The sequence below is a fragment of the Aureococcus anophagefferens genome (assembly GCF_000186865.1).
Source record: "Aureococcus anophagefferens unplaced genomic scaffold AURANscaffold_3, whole genome shotgun sequence".
NCBI lineage: Eukaryota > Pelagophyceae > Pelagomonadales > Pelagomonadaceae > Aureococcus > Aureococcus anophagefferens.
The window spans coordinates 1,831,656-1,848,879 of NW_008705563.1; the positions used below are offsets into that span (position 1 = coordinate 1,831,656).

Below are 17,224 nucleotides of genomic sequence, written 5' to 3' on the forward strand. Positions count from 1 at the left end.
TGCTGCCCGACGACTGGAACGCGCGCGCGCCGCCCCCGGCGCCCGAGGGAAACGGCCCCGCGGAGGCGCTCGTCGCCGACGGCCCGGGGCTCAAGGTCGCGCAGGACCTCGGCGCCGCCGTCGCGGCCGCGTACCTCGACGGCCCGCTCACCAAGGGCGCCGTGTCGGACCCGACGCTCGCGGCGCCGCGGCCGGCCGCGCGGTCGCGGGGCGACCACCGGCGCAACGCGACGGAGCGCGCGCGGAAGGCGCTCGGCCGCGGCGCGCCCGCGGGCGACGCGGCGCCGACGACGGCGCGCGAGGCCGTCGACGCGCTCGCGGACGCGCTCGCGAGCCACCCGGCCGTCGTCGAGACGGCCGACGGCCTCCACTTCGCCGCGGCGTCCGTCGCGCACCTCCTCGAGGCGCGCCACCTCCCCGCGACGGCGCGCGAGCGCGCGCTCACGGCCGCGGCCGCCGCGGCCGGCGGCGCGCGCGAGCCGCGCTGGGGCGCGCTCCACCTCTACTGCCACGTCGCGCCGCCCGTCGCGCTCTGCAACGACGGCCTCGGCACGCCCCGCGGCGGCCGGGGCGCCATGCGGCGCCTCTCGGCGCGCGCGGTCGCCGTCTACGCGGACGCGTTCCTCCGGCGCGTCGACGTCGACGAGCGGCGCGCGGTCCTCCCGTCGGCCGTCGACGTCTTCCCGGCGCCGCCCGACGGCCGGCCCGAGTTCTTCAGCCTGCTGGCCACCAAGGCCCACGGCATCGCGCCGCCGGCCGAGCCCCGGCCGGGCGACAAGTCGCCGGGCGGGCCCGCGAGCGGCGAGGCGCTGCTCGTCGCCTGGACCGTCGACGACGCCGCGCCGGCCGCCGCCGCGCCGCCGGAGCCCGCGGCCAAGCTCTTCCAGCCCGCGGACGCGAAGATCGCGCCCGCGGCGTGCCCGCCGGCCCCCGCGAAGCGCCGGCCCGCGGCCGACGACGAGTCGAGCGACGACGACGTCCTCGGCGACGTCTGCCAGTGGCGCGCGTGCGTCTGCGCGCGCGCGCCCGCGCCGGCGCGCGCCGACGACGCGCCGAGCCCGCCCGGCGCGCGGCGGAAGAAGAAGAAGAAGGCGCCGCGGCCGCTCTGCGCGTGGCACCAGGCCCTCAAGGCCCACCTCGACGCGGCCGCGGCCCGCGCGAACAAGCCCTCGGACGCCGCGCGGTTCCTGCCGCGCGCCGCGACGGCCAAGGTGAAGCTCATCCACGCGCAATTGTTGAAGCAGGGCGCGCGCGCGCCCGCGGCGGACTACGCCGAGGCCGCGGCGATCAAGGGCGCGTCGCCCCTGCTCACGGAGCTCGCCAACGGCAAGCTCGGCGCCACGGTCCGCGTCTTCTGCCGCCGCGCGGCGAACGAGTCCGCGGAGCGCCACGGCGCCGCGAAGAAGGCGGCCGCGAAGCCGCCGTCGGCCGCGGGCGGCGCGCGGCCCGCGCCCGCGCGGCGGCCGACGACGGCGGGGTCGCGGCGGCCGGCGACGGGCGACCCGCGGGGCGGCGCGTGGGGCGACCCCGCGGACGACGGCGACGCGGACAGGGACGGCGCCGTCGCGCCCGGCGCGCGGCGCGCGGAGGCGGCCGACGGCGGCGCGGCCGCGCGCCTCGCGGCGGACCGCCGCGGCGCCGTCGACTGGGCCAAGTGGGACGACCCGGAGGTGCTGCGGAACGCGCGCCGCGCGCTCGCCGCGTCCCTCGAGCGCCTCGACAAGGTCGCGGCCGCGGAGCGCGCGGCGACGCGCGAGCTCTCGCACCGGCGCGAGTCCGGCGACTTCCCCGCGACGGCGCTCCTCTCCATCCGCCGCGAGCACGCGCGCCTCGAGCGCGAGCGCGACGAGCTCCGCGACGGCGGCAACGACGCGCGCGACGCGCCGCCGGACGCGGCGCCGGCGCGCGTCCGCGACGAGAAGCTCGAGGTCGAGTTCGCGCGCCGCAAGCTCCAGCTCCTCAAGGCCGACCGCTCCGCGCCGCACGCCGGCGACGGCGACGCCCGGCCGAGCCGCCCGGGCTCCGCGCGCGCGGCGCGCGCGCCGGCCGCGGACGACGACGCGCCGCGCGACGACGCGGCCTACGACGACGACCGGCGGCCGCCGTCGGGCCCGGGCAAGGCCCGCGCCGGCGCCAAGCCCGCCAAGGCCCGCTTCGTGAGCCCCTACGCGACGACCGCGTCCGCCGCGCGCCTGCCGCCGCGCCGCTAGCGGGCGGCGGTTAAGTTAGTTCGGCGGCGGCGAGTGCGGTCGCGCGCCGCGGGGGGGGAGACGGGGAGGGGGCGGGCGGCGCGGCGGCGCCGCGCGCGCGCGCGGGCGGCCCGCGCCCGGGCCGCGGCGCGGGTCGCGGAAAGGGGGAAGCGGTGGGGGCCCTAGTCGCAGGCGATCTTCGAGTCGAAGGACGAGAGCGTGATCGCGAAGGCCTGGAAGGGCGTCATGGGCCACTGGAAGTCCATGGTGAACTCGTCCTTGCCGACGCGGCCGAACTGGAGGAGGATCGCGTCCTGGTCGTCGGGCTGGACGAGCTGGAAGTTCTTGACGGAGGCCATGGTCACGCGGCCGTTGAAGTTGAGGACGTAGGCGCCGACCTGGTCGTTCCAGCGCGGCGGCTTATTGATCATGTAGACGAGGGACGTGCCCGCGCCGTACTCGTGGGCCTTCATCTTCGAGAGGATGTCGCCCATGCCGCGGGGCTTGTCGGCGCCGTCGGCGGCCTCGTCGACGGCGGGGATGGACACCTGCATCTTGCGCGGGCCCCGCGAGCCGAGGACGTTGGACGTGTAGATGATGGCGCCGAGCTCGTGGCGCATCTGCGCGCCCTCCTCCTCGAGGTCCGGCTCGAAGCCCTTGGGGTTCCAGCCCGCGTCGAAGATCTGGAACTCCGTGCCCGCGAAGTTCGCGCGGAGCTTGCCGATGTAGTTGTGCGAGTTGCGCTTGAGGTCGTTCTCGCCCATGGAGATGAGGTAGTTGGAGGTCTTGTTGTTGGGCCGCTTCTTCGAGCACATCATGAAGCGGTCGCCCTCCTTCATGAAGACGGAGTACTCCGGGAAGAGCTTGTTCGTCCCGGACCGGTTGCGCTTGATGTAGCACTGGACGATGCCCGCGCGCCGCGGCGTCGGCGTCGTGAGGAAGAGGCGCATGTCGTGGAGCGGCAGCGCCGTGACGTCGAACTCGGGCGCGGCGGGCGCCGCGGGCGCGGCCTCGGGCTCGTCCTGGAGGGCCCGGTCGTCGTAGCGGTCGTCGAAGTCGCGGTCGCGGTCGTCGGCGCGGCGGTCGTCGCGGTCGCGGTCGCGGTCGCGGTCGCGGTCGCGGCGGTCGTAGTCGTCGTAGCCCCGGTCGCGGTCGTCGCGGTAGCCGCGCGCGGTGGGCCCGCCGTCGCGGTCGCGGTCGCCGCGGCGGCCGTCGCGGTCGTCGTAGCCGCGCGCGTCGTCGCGGCGGTCGTAGGCCCGGTCGCGGTCGCGGTCGTCGTAGCCGCGGTCGCGGTCGCGGTCGCGGTCGTCGTAGTAGGCGCGGTCGCGGTCGCGGCGCCGGTCGTCGCGGTCGTCGTAGGCGCGGTCGCGGTCGCCGTCGCGCGGCGCCCGCGCGCGGTCGCGGTCGCGGCGGTCGCGGTCGTCGTAGGCGCGGTCGTCGTACCCGCGGCGGTCGCCGCGGTCGCCGTCGTAGGCCCGGTCGTAGGACCGGTCGTAGGACCGGTCCGGCGCGCGGTCGCGGTCGCGGCCGTCGCGGTCCGGCGCGTAGCCGCCTGCGCGCGACTCAAATCTTCAACTCGACTTCAATGTGCGCGTATTCGAATGGTTCGACACAAGTTCTTCGACCGTGCTTCGAGAACTCGTCGAGAGCCATCGATCCGTCCAAAAATCAGCCGAATCGACTTCGATGTGACCGAGCTCGAGCATTTCAAAGTTTGGTCGGGACGTCCCGGACCGGCGGTCGATTCGCGCGCGGGTCGCCGCGGTCGCGGTCGTCGCGCGGCGGGCTCCGCGGGTCGTCCTTGGCGCGCCGCGGCTCGCGGTCGTCGTAGCCGTCCGGCGGCCGGTACGCGTCCTCGTCCGGCGGCGGCGCGGCGTCGCGGCCCCGCGACTCCTGCGGCGGCTCGCGCGCGTCGATCTGGCGGTCGTAGCGGCTCCCGTCCTCGCGGTAGACGGAGCGGTCCCCGCGGCGGTCGCGGTCGTCGTAGCGGTCGCGGTCGTCGTAGCGGTTCCCGCCCCGCTTCTCGCGGTCGCCGAAGCGGTCCTCGGCCGCCGCGCGGACGCGGTCCGCGTTCGTCCGGTCGCCGAATCGGCCGGGGCTCGCCGCGGCCTGCGCCGGCGGCGCGAAGCGCTCGCCGAACTGGGCCGCGGGGCTCAGGGGGCCCGCGCTCGCCGCGCCGAAGTCGCGGCCGGAGGCCTCGTAGGGGCTCCGCCACGAGTCCTGCGACGCCGCGGGCCGGCCCCGGCCGCCGAAGGGCCCGTACGGGTCCTCGTCGATGGCCCGCGGCGCGCTGAACTGGGCGACGCCCGGCGTGAACTGGCCGTTGGGCATGGTGCCCGACGCGCCGCGCATCATGGACCCGCTGTTCATGGCCTGCTGCCGCCGCTTCATCTGCAGCTCGCGCTGCTTCGCGAGCGCGCGCGCGCGCGACTGCGTCGACTCGGCGAGCGCCCCGGCGCTCCCGAAGGCGCTGTCGTCCTCCTTGGCGCCGCCGCCGAAGGAGGGCTGCGGGGGGCGCGGGGGGGGGGGGGTCGGGGCGCGGCGCGCGCGCGCGCGCGCGACCGGGGCGCGGTCGTCGCGCGGGCGCGTCGTCGGGCGGCGCCATGGTCGGCGGCGCCATCTTCCGCCCGGACTTGCGGGCCGCGGCGGACGACGGCCGGCTGCTGTGGCGCCCGCGGCTCGACCGCTCCTTGGCCTTGCTCTCCGCCTCGCCGTCGAGGTCGTCGAGGTCGAGGCCGTCGAGCCGCGAGCCCACGTCGCGGCCCTTGGAGCTCGGCCCGTCGAAGTCGTCGAAGTCGTCGGCGTTCATGAGCATGGTCGCACGTGTCGGCGCGGCCCCCGAGCCGCGTCCCCCTCGGGCGTGGACGCCCGTCGGTAAGCTGCCTCTACCAAGCGGGCTCGGCAGCCCGCTTGAGCCGCCTAGGGTTAGGGATCGATTTACGAAACAACAACGGTCGCGGCACCTTGAAGCTGCTCGCGGGTTCGTGGTTCCCTCGTTTGACACTCGTGTTTGAGCTTTAGGCCCTCGAGGCTCACGCGAGGGTCCCGGCCCGGCGCATCTCCGAGAGGAGCGCGAGGTGCTTCCCCACGGGCGCGATCGCGTGGGCGACGGCGATGCCCGAGCCCGCGACGGCGGGGACGCCGATGCCCGGGAACGTGGAGTCGCCGCAGCAGAAGAGGCCGTCGACGGGCGCTTTGTGGCCCGGGAAGGCCCGGTCGCCGGCCTTGAAGGCCGGGCCGAAGGTGCCGCCCTCGCGCCGCAGGAACCGCTCGTGCGTGAGCGGCGTGCCGACGCTCGAGACGACGGCGCGCCGCCGGATGTCGGGGATGAACCGCTCCACGGCTTTCCAGAGCACCTCGGCCCGCGCCTCCTTCTTCGCCTTGTACTCGGCGGAGGCGCGGTCGAGGCCCGCCCAGTCCGCGTAGGGCTCCGTCGCGGGCAGGTACGCGTGGAGCACGTGATGCCCGTCCGGCGCGGCGCCGCCGTCGAGCGTCGACGGGATCGCGACGAAGACGCAGTTGTCCCGGGCGTCGATGGGCTCGTCCCAGTCGGCGACGACGATGTGGTGCACGCCGAGGTCCTCCGGGAGCCCCGCCGCGTCGAAGCCCACGTGCAGGTGGAGGAACGACCCCGTCATCGGCGTGTTCGCCGCGTCGAGGCACGTGCCCTCGAGCCGCGGCGGCCGCGCGGCCGCGGGCACCAGATTCAGCGTCTGCCAGACGGGCGCGTTCGAGACGACGGCCTCGCGCGCGCGGCGCACGGACCCGTCCCGCAAGCGGCACCCGACGCACGCGCCGTCCTCCATCACGAACTCGTCGACGTGGGCCCGCGTGAGCACCTCGCCGCCGCGCGACGTCACGGCCCGCGCCAGCGCGTCGGCGATGGCCGGCGAGCCGCCGAGGGGCGCGTCCATGACCGCGCCGTCGGCGAAGAACTCCTTGATCATGAAGCTCACGGCCGCGGCCGACGTCTCCGTCACGGGCAGGCCCGACAGCGCGAAGGCGAGGAAGTCGAACCAGCGGTAGACGAGCGACGTCGGCGGGACGTTCGCGGCGTCCAAGACCCTGGAGAACGGGCCGGACGGGTCGATGCCCTTGGTGAGGAGCTCGAGCCCGAAGCGCGCCATGAGCGCGGGGTCCAGCTTGGGCGCGTAGGGCGCGAGCGCCGTCGCCGCCGCGCCCGGGTCTGCCCGGAGCGCGATGGGCGGCACGCCGCCGACGACCTCGGCCAACGCCTCGTTCGCCGCGAGCAACCGCCGCCAGTCCGCGGCGGCGGACGCGCCGCCGAGCCGCCGGAGCTCGGCCTCGAAGGCCGCGCGGTCGCCGCTCCTCGTGCGGAACTCGCCCTCGGGCAGGTACATGACCCACTCGTCGTAGGACGCCCACTCGGGCGTCTCGCCGACGGCGTCAAGCACCTGGCGCAGCGGGTTCGACGACGGCGCGCTGCAGCCCGAGAAGAGGGACGGCCCGCTGTCGAAGTGGAACGACCCGGCCGCGGTGCGCCGCTCGAAGCCGTGGGCGCAGCCGCCGATGCGGTCGTGGCTCTCGCAGACCGTCACGCTGTAGCCGTACTTGGCCAGCAGCGCCGCCGCCGACAGGCCGCCGATGCCGCTGCCGACGACGACGACGTCGCTCGTGCCGTCGCGCGCCGCGGCGCGGACGCTCGCGGTTCGTGCGCGTCCGGTCGTCGGCGCCTGGAGCGCAGCGCAGACAGCTAGGCACGCGAGCCAGCGCGGGGCTGAGGTGGCTAGAGCTGCCATTTGCGCCTCGTGAGCTGCAACGAGAGCTACCTGGATGAGCTGGCCATCATGCGGGCCTGAGCTAACTCACAAGCGGTGTACTGCACGTTGACATCCGACGCCGTCGTTGAACCCGTCGATGACAGGAAGCATGGCCAAAGCAGCCCCCAAAAAGGCGGAGGCGATGGCCGTGTACGGCGCCACGTCCCCGCCGGCCGGCATCGGCCCGCGGCTGCACACGCTGCTCGTCGTCGTCGTCTTCCACGCGGTCTACCTCGTCGGGCCGGCGCTCTGCCTGCTCACGCCGCCGTATCTCGCCCTGCGCGGCGGCCTGCGGTGGGACGCGTCGAAGAAGGTGGCGCTCATCCTCGTGCTCGGCTGGCTCTCGACCTGGGACGGCGCCATGTACAAGCTCGGCAAGCCCTGGCCCGCCCTCATGCGCTCGAAGCTCTGGAGCCTGCTCTTCAGCTGGTTCCCCGTGACCATCGAGACGCCGGCGGACCTGAAGCTCGACGGCGGCAAGATCTACGTGTTCGCCGTGCACCCCCACGGCGTCCTCGCCTTCAACCGGGCCGCCTTCGGCTTTGACATCGACACGCTCTGGAACGCGGCGTTCCCGGGCGTCGACTTCCGCGTGCTCACGGCGACGGCCGCGTTCTACGTGCCCATCATCCGCGAGCTCTGGCTCTGGAGCTACTGCGTCGACGCGTCGAAGCGGACGGCCCGCCGGGTCCTCGCCGCGCGCAAGTCCATCCTCGTCTACCCGGGCGGCGAGCGCGAGCAGATCCTGACGAGGCGCGGCGAGCACGTGCTCTACCTCAGCAAGCGCAAGGGCTTCGTGAAGATCGCGCTCGAGCACGGCGCGGAGCTCGTGCCCATGTACGCCTTCGGCGACACGGACCTCTTCGAGCACCACGCGTTCCTCCTCGGCTTCCGCAAGTGGCTCGTGAGGACGCTCGGCGTCGCGATCCCCCTCATCACGGGCTCCGTCGGCCTGCTGCCGCACCGGCGGCCCGTGCGCATCGTCGTCGGCGCGCCCCTGCCCTGCCCCTGCGCCGACGGCTGCCCGACGCAGAAGGACGTCGACGCGGCCCACGCGGCCTACGTCGCCGCGCTCCGCGCGCTCTTCGACGCGCACAAGGCGCGCTGCGGCCACGCGGCCGCGGAGCTCGTCATCACCTAGGGCCGCGCGCGCTTAAAACCACGCTAGCCCTCGTCGTCGCCGCCGCCCGGCGGCGGCGCGGGCACGCGCCGCTCCGGGTCCGCGATGACGTCCGGGTCGACGCCCTCGGCGACCATCTTCATGCGGATCTGCGGCTCGGGCACGCCGAGCCGCTGGAGGCGGAAGAAGCTCGCGTAATCCGGGTGGTCCTTGGCGTCGACGAGGCCGTCGTCCTCCGGCGCGGGCTCCGGCGCGGGCTCGGCGGCGGCGGCGGCGGCGCCGCCGCCGTCGTCGTCGTCGTCGTCGAACGTCGCGCGCGCGGCCGGCGGCGCGGCGACGAGCGCGTCCGACGGCGGCTCCGCCGGGGCCGCGGCCGCGGGCGCCTCCCGCGGCGCGACGGGCGCGACGTCGGCGACGCCGGGGACGCTGTTGAGCTTCGCCTCCAGCAGCGCGAGCGTGAGCTCCACGCCCGAGATGCGCTGGGCGACGCCGGAGAGCTTCTCCTCGGCGGACGTCGCGAAGACGTTGAGGAACGACACCGTGTTGGTGATGAAGTTGTTCACGAGGGTGACGACCTTGACCTGGGGCACGGGCGGCAGCTGCGACTTGTCGCACATGTCGTCGGCGTCGGCCATGGCGCGTCGGCCGCGCGCGGCGGAGACGATGGCTGATGATTGGCCCGGGCTGCTTTTCGGCTCGAGGCAATGGTGAAGAGATGCTGAACCTCAACCTCGGGCTCCCAAGACGCGCCCGAGGCCTCGTCGTCGCTTGCCGGCAAGCCCACACGCCTCGACGTCGCGCCGGCGCGCCGCGCCTTCACCCGCTCCCTCCATGTCGACCCCTCCCCAGCAGCCCGAGGTCACGTCCTCGACCTGCTTCGTCGACCCCGTGTGGCTCGCGCACAACGGCGGCGTGCGGCCGGAGAACGCCCTCGACTACTTCGAGCGGAGCCCGTTCTTCGCGCGCGGCGAGGGCGTCGAGTTCGAGCTGCGCCCGAGCGCGGACCCGCGCTGCGTCGTCATCTCGCGGAAGCGGCGGCGGAGCGCGCGCGTCGCCGACGCCGAGGGCGGCTACTACGTGCTCCAGGGGACGATCTTCCGGCAGCCCACCGTCGACGAGGTCGCGCGGAGCCGGCTCCGCAAGTGCAGCCACCAGCTCTCCGCGGCCTTCGCGGAGCTGCGCGCCATCTGCACGGCCCAGGAGGCCGCGGCCGCCGACGCCGCGCGCGACGCGCGCGCCGCGAAGCGGCGCGACGACCGCGTCGTCGCGCTCGCGGAGCGCCGCGCCGCGGCCCTGCTCGCGGCGCGGGCCGCGCGGGACCCGCCCGGTCCGACGTAGATGGCCCCGCTTACAGCACGGTGTAGAACTCGTCGCTCGCGCGGCCGTCGCCGCCGGGCTCGGCGCCGCGCGCGCCCGGCCGGCCCCGGGGGAAGAGGGGCCGGCGCGCGAAGTCGTTGTTCCGCCGGCGGCGCGCCGCCTCGGCCTCGGCGTCGCGGCGCGCGGCCTCGCGCTTCCGCGCCGCGGCGACGAGCAGCGGGTCGTCGGGCGTGTCCGAGCCCCAGAAGCCCGGCCCGTCGTAGGCGAACCGGAGCGCGAAGTCGCGGGCCGCGTGGTCCCGCAGGCCCCGGTAGTAGCCGACCATGGAGTGGGCGCTGAGCACGTTCCGCGGCGCGTCGGCGGTCCGGCAGAGGTGGCGCGGCGCCGCGAAGTGGCCGCCGCCGCCCGCGAGGCGCGTCGTGTCCGGGACGACGTCCGTGCGGCACCGGTCCGTGACGGCGACGCGCCGGTCGTAGATGGACGGGAGCCGCGGGTGGCGCGCGAGCCGCGACGCGAAGAACGCGCGGTCGCCGTAGGGCGGCTCGCCGAACGTGAAGACGCCGACGCGGCGCGCGCGCCGCGGCGCCGCGTCGAGGGCCGCGAGGGCGAGCTGCAGCGCCAGGGCGCCACCGAGGGAGTGGCCCGTCGCGTAGGCGCGCGCGCCCGCGCCGAGCGCCGCGGCGACGGCGGCGCCGAGGAGCGCCGCGAGGCCGCCCGACGGCCGGCACTCCGGCGGCGCGCCGTCGGCGCCGTCCGTCCAGCGCCCGGCGCAGGCGCGCGCGATGGCGGCGACGGCGGGCGCGTCGCCGGCGCCGAGCCGGAGCACCGCGCCGCGGCTCACGCGCTCGAACGCGCCCCGCATGCCGATGAGCGTCCGCCCCTCGCCGTCGCCGTGCCTCGCGAGGAGCTGCAGGTTCGTCACGGCGTGGCGCGCGTCGGCGGAGCCCGCGAAGGCCACGGCGACGTGGCCCTCGGGCGACGACGCGACGAGCGCCGTCGTCGCGTGCCACTTCGTGCGCGCGGGGCCGGGCTCGTGCCAGTCCCGGAAGACGTACTCGAGGGCCCAGCGCCGTGTCGCCGGCGCCGGGCACGGCGCGCGGCCGGCGGCCGGCGACCGCGGGCGCAGCACCTTGGCCGACGGGTGCGCGCCGGGCGGCGCGGCGCGGTCCCGCGCGTGGCGCGCGACGCACCGGAGCCACCGCGCGCGCTCCCGAAGGCGCACGCGCCAGGGCAGCGCGCCGCCCGCGGCGGCGGCGGACACGGCGAAGGACCGCGACACGTTGGCCCACGACTCGTGGTAGACGAGCGACGCCAGGGCGCCCATGGCGAACTCGTCGAGGGCGCGCGACGCGTGGCCCCGCGGCTTCCCCGCGCACTGCGGGCAGAGCGTGCCGTTGGTCGGCGGCGCCGCGGCGCGCGCGGCGGAAACCAGCGCGCACCACGCGAGCGCCGCGGCGCGCATCGCGTGCGGGCTGGCCTAGGGCGCGAGTTTGAGAGCCATCCTGCGCGCCAACTGTGCCGATGGTGCACTTGGATTGTGCAGAGAATAAATGGAGGCTCATTGAAGCACGCGCCCGACGATGAATCCCCCGGACAGGCTGGGGCAGCACGCTCGTAGGCGTCGCGTCGCAGCAGGGGCTGCCCGTCCGTGATGGCTGCCAAGCCCGCGTCGCCCGCGAGCGGCCGCTGGTCCTGGCTCTTCGGCGGCTGGTCGCCGAAGACGAAACCGAAGAAAGCGCCGACCCGCGACGCGCCCGGGGGCGACGAGGACGACGAGGAGTTCTACACCTTCGACGCCTACCACGAGGCGCGGGCCTCGCCCCAGACGCTGCGCAAGCGCCGATCGCAGCAGCCCGTGTCGAACCCCTGCGCGCTCGTCGCCGCGTCCGCGCGGCCGCGAGCGCTCACGCCCGTGAGCGAGGTGCTCGTGCGCGAGAGCGAGCACCGCGACCGCGCCGTGGGCCTCGCCATCGCGCGCGAGCACCGGCGCCTCGGCGCCGGCGGCCGCCTCTACACCGTCGTCTTCAAGGGCGACACGCTGGGCTTCTCGCTCGTCCTCGCGAGGCTCCCCGAGAGCCCGCGGTCGCGCCTCGTCGTCGACTCGACGACGCTCGGCGGCGCGTGCTACGACCTCGTGCGGCCCCTCGACGAGCTCGTCGCCATCAACAACGAGAAGCTGATCCCCATCGAGATGGAGGCCTTCCCGACGCTCGTCTACCGCCTCCAGCACGGCCCGCGGCCCACGCGGCTCACGTTCTCGATGGGCTACGGGAGGGACGCCGCGTTCCGCGAGCAGAGCCGGCGCCGGTCCTCGCGCCTCCCGCCGGGCCTGCCGGTCTCGCCGGGCCACCAGCCCCGCGCCGAGGCCTTCGACTCGCCGGAGAAGGTGCCGCCGCCGCCGGCGACGCCGCCGCCGCCGCCGCCGCCGCCGCCGCCGCCGCGGTCCTTCGCGTCCGCGGGCATCCAGACGTCGTCCGCCGCGGGCGCCGCCGCGTCGACGTCGACCGCGGAGCTCCTCGTCGACCTCCGCGAGCCCGTGACGCCCTTGGACCTCCGCGCGGCGCCCGCGGCGCCGCGGCCGGCGCCGCCGCGCGTCGTCGACGACGACGTGGCCGGCGCCTGCGGCTGCATGGGCGACATGGGCGACATGGCGCTGTCGCCCTTCGCCCTGGAGCCCTGCAGCTGCCCGCAGGAGTCCGGCGCGATCCTCGGCGACGGCCTCTGCCAGTGGGACATCGACCGCGCGGGCGACGGCGAGGTGCTCAGCGCGGCCGAGGAGGTTTAGGCTGTTACGAGGGGCGGCCCGGGTTCGGACGGCGGGCCCGCGTCCGGTTGAGCCGCGCGACGACCTCCCGGTCGCAGACGACGGCCTTCGCCGCGCGGGACCGCGCGCAGCCCGACTCCGCGGACTCGAGGACGAAGCCGCGCGCCTCGAGCGCGGCGAGCATGCGGGGCCCCGCCGCGGCGTCGCCGCCGTTCACCGCCGCGAGGTAGTCGGGCGCGAGCTCGAACTTGACGACGCGCACGAGCCCCGCGCCGAGGAGCCGCGCCGCGCCGTCGAAGACGCGCGGCTCGAAGCCCTGGACGTCGACCTTCATGAGGCGGATCGGCGGCGGCGGCGGCGCGCCGGCGGGCCAGAGCACGTCGTCGAGCGTCGCGACGCGCGCGCGGTACGCGTCGTAGGCCGGCCGCGTCCGCGCGTCGCCGCGGTCGAAGGCGCGGCCGACGACGGAGTTGCCGCGGTTGGACCGCTGGCTGAAGACGTCGACCTCCCCCGCGGCGCTCCCCAGCGCGACGGCGTAGAGCGACAGGAACCAGCGCATGGGACCGTTCGCGAGCACGGACCGCGTGAGGTACGCGAGGTTCACGCGGAGCGGCTCGAAGGCGAGCGTCCGCGCGCCGAGCCGGAGCAGCGGCAGGGCGCAGGCGCCGATATTCGCGCCGACGTCGACGAAGAGGCCCGCGGGCTCGTCCGCGGTCTCGCGCCAGAGCGGCACGAGCGCGTCGCACTCCCTCCAGCGGCCGTCGCGCGCGACGACGTCGGAGATGAGGTCGCCCGCGCCCGCGGGCCGGACGCACTGGCGAAACTCTCGGACGCCGGGGTAGGTCACGTTCACCCAGCGGCAGGGCGCGCCGCCCGGCGACGGCGACGGGATCGCCGCGCGGCCGGGCCACGGGTCCACCGTAGCGTCGGCGCCGCCGGGCCGGACGTGGCGCGTGACGCGCGCGTCGCGGGAGCCGGCGAGGCAGCACAGCGCCGCCGATCCGAGCAGGCAGCAGCGCATGCGGGGCAGCTCATCCCATCGCACTGGTTGCGAGTTGCAGTGGATACCCCGTCACACTTGAACTTTTGCAAGCCAAGACAAACTTTGAAGAAATCCTAGCTTCTAGAGGGCTAGAGACCGTGTCTCCGCAGGAGTATTTCAGCGGCCGATGATGGAATCTCCACCTTAGAGGGCCCCGCGCTCCTCGAATATGCAGCGACGTGAAACGATCCCAGTGGCTTTGAGGTCCGCAAACATGCGGGTGAGGCACATGAAAAGACGCGACATCCGGACGATTGCGAGGCGACGCAAACGGGCAGCCTCAGGGGGTGGAATGAGGCGCGGCAGCTTCCCCCGACCCGATTTTCGGTCCCCTTCGAGTCACAGAGCGTCGGGAATCGTTCGTCATGGGGGCGACCAGATGCCCTCGCGGCAGCTCTTCGACTCGAGCCGATTTGATCGAGATTACCTCACCGGCTCCGAGAGGCGCGCGGCGCCGCGGGCGACACGGTGCTCACCGCGCAATGCACGAGGCGAGCTGTCTGGCGGAAATTCGAAGGTGGTCTCTGGCAGGGCATGCCGGGGGCGCATGCAAAAGTCCGCCAGACAGCTCGGACCTCAGCACTAATGCGAGCCCCTCGTCGGTCGCCCCCTACCGTTAACCGCCGTTCTCGTCGTCCACGGGCTGCCCCGACGCGAACTAAGTTGCTCCCCATCGACCGATGGTTTTTCCCGAGCGACTCGCAGCCGGGCCCAAGGCGCGACATGGTCCACAGACCGAGCGCCGCGCCAAGTCCTGGAACCGCTGCATCGCGTGCCCAAACCTGGGCGAGGCGGCCAGGATCAACCAAGTGATGTCACGCCGAGCGTCAACATGGCAGAGTATCGACTGCAACTCGCAACCAGCACTGCAGTGTCGGGGCCCGGGCAGCTTGATGTTCACCTTGGCCCTCAACCACACTTGATGCTGCCCCTCTGTCTAGATCTTCCCAACCGATGGCGCGCCGCGGCGGGACTTCGCGGCAGCTGCTGCAGCAGCAGTACCACGCGCATGCGCCCGGCGGGAGGAGCGCCTCGCGGGACGGATTCCACTGCAGCTCTCTGTCGATCGGGTCTCTCATCACGTACTGCTTCCTGCTGCTGGCCCTCGCACCCAGTGCCGACTCCACGGCTTTTTGCGTGCTCCACAACACGACGATGTGCTGGGGCAACTATCACAGCATGGTTGAGGTGATCGTCGACAGCCCCTTCGACGGCATCGACGTCGGTGGCGACAGCGCGCCCGCGCTCGTCGACCTCGACGGCGACGGCGACCTCGACCTCGTCGTGGGCGAAAAGTACGGCACCCTCTACTACTACGAGAACGTCGGGTCCGCGGCGTCGCCGAGCTACGAGGCCGTCACCGGCACCGCGAGCCCCTTCGACGGCATCGACGTCGGTCTCCACAGCGCGCCCGCGTTCGCCGACGTCGACGGCGACGGCGACCTCGACCTCGTCGTGGGCGAAGAGGAGGGCGCCCTCTACTACTACGAGAACGTCGGGTCCGCGGCGTCGCCGACCTACGCGGCCAGGACCGGCACCGCGAGCCCCTTCGACGGCATCAAAGTCGGTGGTAACTACGGGCGCAGCGCGCCCGCGCTCGCCGACGTCGACGGCGACGGCGACCTCGACCTCGTCGTGGGCGAAGGGTTCGGCGCCCTCTACTACTACGAGAACGTCGGGTCCGCGGCGTCGCCGAGCTACGCGGCCGTCACCGGCACCGCGAACCCCTTCGACGGCATCGACGTCGGTAACCGCGAACGCAGCACGCCCGCGCTCGCCGACCTCGACGGCGACGGCGACCTCGACCTCGTCGTCGGCGATCGGTTCTACGGCCTCTTCTACTACGAGAACGTCGGATCCGCGGCGTCGCCGAGCTACACAGCCGCCAGGTCCTCAGAGTGGCCCTATCTCTCTCTTACGGAGAAGACCGGCACCGCGAACCCCTTCGAAGGGATTGATGTCGGCACCTCGACGTATGATGTCGGCATTTCTGACATCGCGCCCGCGCTCGCCGACCTCGACGGCGACGGCGACCTCGACCTCGTCGTGGGGGACGGATACGGCGGCCCCCCTGGGGCCCTCTACTACTACGAGAACGTCGGGAACGCGACGTCGCCGACCTACGCGGCCGTCACCGGCACCGCGAACCCCTTCGACGGCATGTATTTTTGGGCTAACAGCGCGCCCGCTTTCGCCGACCTCGACGGCGACGGCGACCTTGACCTCGTCGTGGGCGAGTACGACGGTGGCATCTACTACTACGAGAACGTCGGGTCCGCGGCGTCGCCGAGCTACGCGGCCGTCACCGGCACCGCGAACCCCTTCGACGGCATCGACGTCGGTTCATTTTGTCCTGTCTTCGGCCCTTCTCTTTCTTCGACAAGCTCCTCGCCATGACCATCCTGCCGATGCTCCTCGCGCTGCTCATCTTCGCGATCGGGGCGGCCGTCGCCGCGTGCACGAAACACGCTCGCGAGGTTCGCACGCAGACCTTCGGATGGTTCCTGCTGCTCACGTTCGTCGTCTTCCCGCGCGTGTCGGCGTCCTGCGGCCGCGACGATTTCGAGAGCTTTTCACCGCGAAAAGGAAGAAAAATCGTTACCGACGCACTTGGTAGGTCCGTGTCGGCGACTGTGTTGCGCTTTTACAACTGCGTCTCCTTCGACGAGGGCCTCGCCGACGGCTCCACGGAGACCCTGAAGGTCCTCGAGGCCGATTTCGACATCTCGTGCACGTCGTCGAGCTACAAGGGCGCTTGGTCGGCGTACGCTCTCATCATGATGTTCGTGTACCCGATTGGCATCCCCGCGCTGCACGGTCGCCCGCGTCTCTCCCGCTCTCTGCGCGACCCGACGGCGCCGGACGCAGGTACTGGCTCCAGCTCTTCCGATACCGCAAGCGGATCAATCCGGACGTCGAAATCACGGAGAACGCCAACGTCCAAGCGCGAAAGCTCGCGCTGCGCGACGCCGACGAGTCGATCCACCACCTCTGCTTTCTCTTCGAAGAGCGCGGTCGCCCGCGTCTCTCCCGCTCGCTTCGCGGTCCGACGGCGCCGGACGCAGGTACGAGCCGCGCTGCTACCAGTTCGTCGTCTTCGAGTGCGTCCGCAAGCTCGCGCTCACCGGATTGCTCATCTTCCTCTACCCCGCGTCGGGCTCCCAGATAGCGATCGGCCTCTTCATCGCGGTGCTGGCGCAGCAGGTCTTCGCGCAGCGTCGTCCCTACGTCGCCGACGCCGACGACTCACTCGCGAACGTGGGCAACCTGCAGATCATCCTCGTCTTCATCGCGTCGCTCATGCTCTTCATCAAGGACATGGACGAGCAGGCCGGCGCGCCGGGGGACATGTTCAAAGGCCCCATCTTCTCCGCGTGCATGCTGCTCTGCGGCACCCTCGTCCTCATCGCGACAATTTACACGATCCTCGTCGAGACCTGTGAGGTCGATCCCGACGAGGCCGCGCGCACCGCCTCGAAGAGCCTCGGCCGCCCGGCGGCTCAAGTCGCGCCGCCGACCTCGACGCCCCAGAAGGAGGGCGGGACAGAGCAGACGACCGACGCGGATCGCGCGGTCCTGTCGGAGATCCTCATCGAGGAAGAAGAGGCCGACCGGCCGACGGAGCTTGCCTCCCCGACGTAGCGGCCACCGCCGGCGGCGCCGCGCTCGTTCGTGTCCATCGACTCCCCGGGCTCTTTTTCCTATCCCGTCCGCCAATTCCCGCTCGACTTTGACTCCAGACTCGCGGTCGTCGTCGCCAATCCCGCCAATCTCGCCAATTCCGCGCCTAGTTCAGACCCGCTTCGAGACTCCCCAGGCTCTTCGTCCCTATCCCCGTCCCAGGGCAACTTCGACGCCCGGGCCAAACTTGCATGTACATAAGCCATCGATTTTAACAGCGGCGAGCCGCGCGGATCTTAGGAGTCCGCGAGCGTCCGCGCGCCGGGGCTCGCGTGGGGCGTCGCGTGNGCCGAGCCGGGCTCGCCGCCCGCCCCGTGCGCCTTGCGGAGG

At 73.7% G+C, this 17,224-nt stretch overlaps 6 protein-coding genes across 6 annotated transcripts; 3 read left to right on the forward strand and 3 right to left on the reverse strand.

Annotated features, from left to right (window-relative positions):
- Nucleotides 1–2,371: 2,371 nt before the first annotated feature.
- AURANDRAFT_20811 (hypothetical protein) lies at nucleotides 2,372–3,142 on the reverse strand (the record flags this gene model as incomplete). The annotated part of the gene is made up of 1 exon (XM_009035698.1): nucleotides 2,372–3,142. A coding segment is annotated over one exon (771 nt), but the record flags the coding sequence as incomplete, so codon positions are not given.
- A 2,079-nt stretch (nucleotides 3,143–5,221) lies between these two features.
- Nucleotides 5,222–6,949, reverse strand: AURANDRAFT_21551 (hypothetical protein; the record flags this gene model as incomplete). The annotated part of the gene is made up of 1 exon (XM_009035697.1): nucleotides 5,222–6,949. One exon carries the CDS (start codon nucleotides 6,947–6,949, stop codon nucleotides 5,222–5,224), a length of 1,728 nt encoding a protein of 575 aa, XP_009033945.1.
- A 415-nt stretch (nucleotides 6,950–7,364) lies between these two features.
- Nucleotides 7,365–8,111, forward strand: AURANDRAFT_20802 (hypothetical protein; the record flags this gene model as incomplete). The annotated part of the gene is made up of 1 exon (XM_009035497.1): nucleotides 7,365–8,111. One exon carries the CDS (start codon nucleotides 7,365–7,367, stop codon nucleotides 8,109–8,111), a length of 747 nt encoding a protein of 248 aa, XP_009033745.1.
- A 23-nt stretch (nucleotides 8,112–8,134) lies between these two features.
- AURANDRAFT_20953 (hypothetical protein) lies at nucleotides 8,135–8,725 on the reverse strand (the record flags this gene model as incomplete). Its single annotated transcript, XM_009035696.1, has 2 exons — nucleotides 8,135–8,323; nucleotides 8,429–8,725. The coding sequence occupies 2 exons, from the start codon at nucleotides 8,723–8,725 to the stop codon at nucleotides 8,135–8,137; spliced, it is 486 nt and encodes a 161-aa protein (XP_009033944.1).
- Nucleotides 8,726–11,058: 2,333 nt separating this feature from the next.
- Nucleotides 11,059–12,192, forward strand: AURANDRAFT_61779 (hypothetical protein; the record flags this gene model as incomplete). The annotated part of the gene is made up of 1 exon (XM_009035498.1): nucleotides 11,059–12,192. One exon carries the CDS (start codon nucleotides 11,059–11,061, stop codon nucleotides 12,190–12,192), a length of 1,134 nt encoding a protein of 377 aa, XP_009033746.1.
- Nucleotides 12,193–14,167: 1,975 nt separating this feature from the next.
- On the forward strand, nucleotides 14,168–15,610 carry AURANDRAFT_61780 (hypothetical protein; the record flags this gene model as incomplete). Its single annotated transcript, XM_009035499.1, has 1 exon — nucleotides 14,168–15,610. The coding sequence occupies one exon, from the start codon at nucleotides 14,168–14,170 to the stop codon at nucleotides 15,608–15,610; it is 1,443 nt and encodes a 480-aa protein (XP_009033747.1).
- Between the last annotated feature and the right edge of the window lie 1,614 nt (nucleotides 15,611–17,224).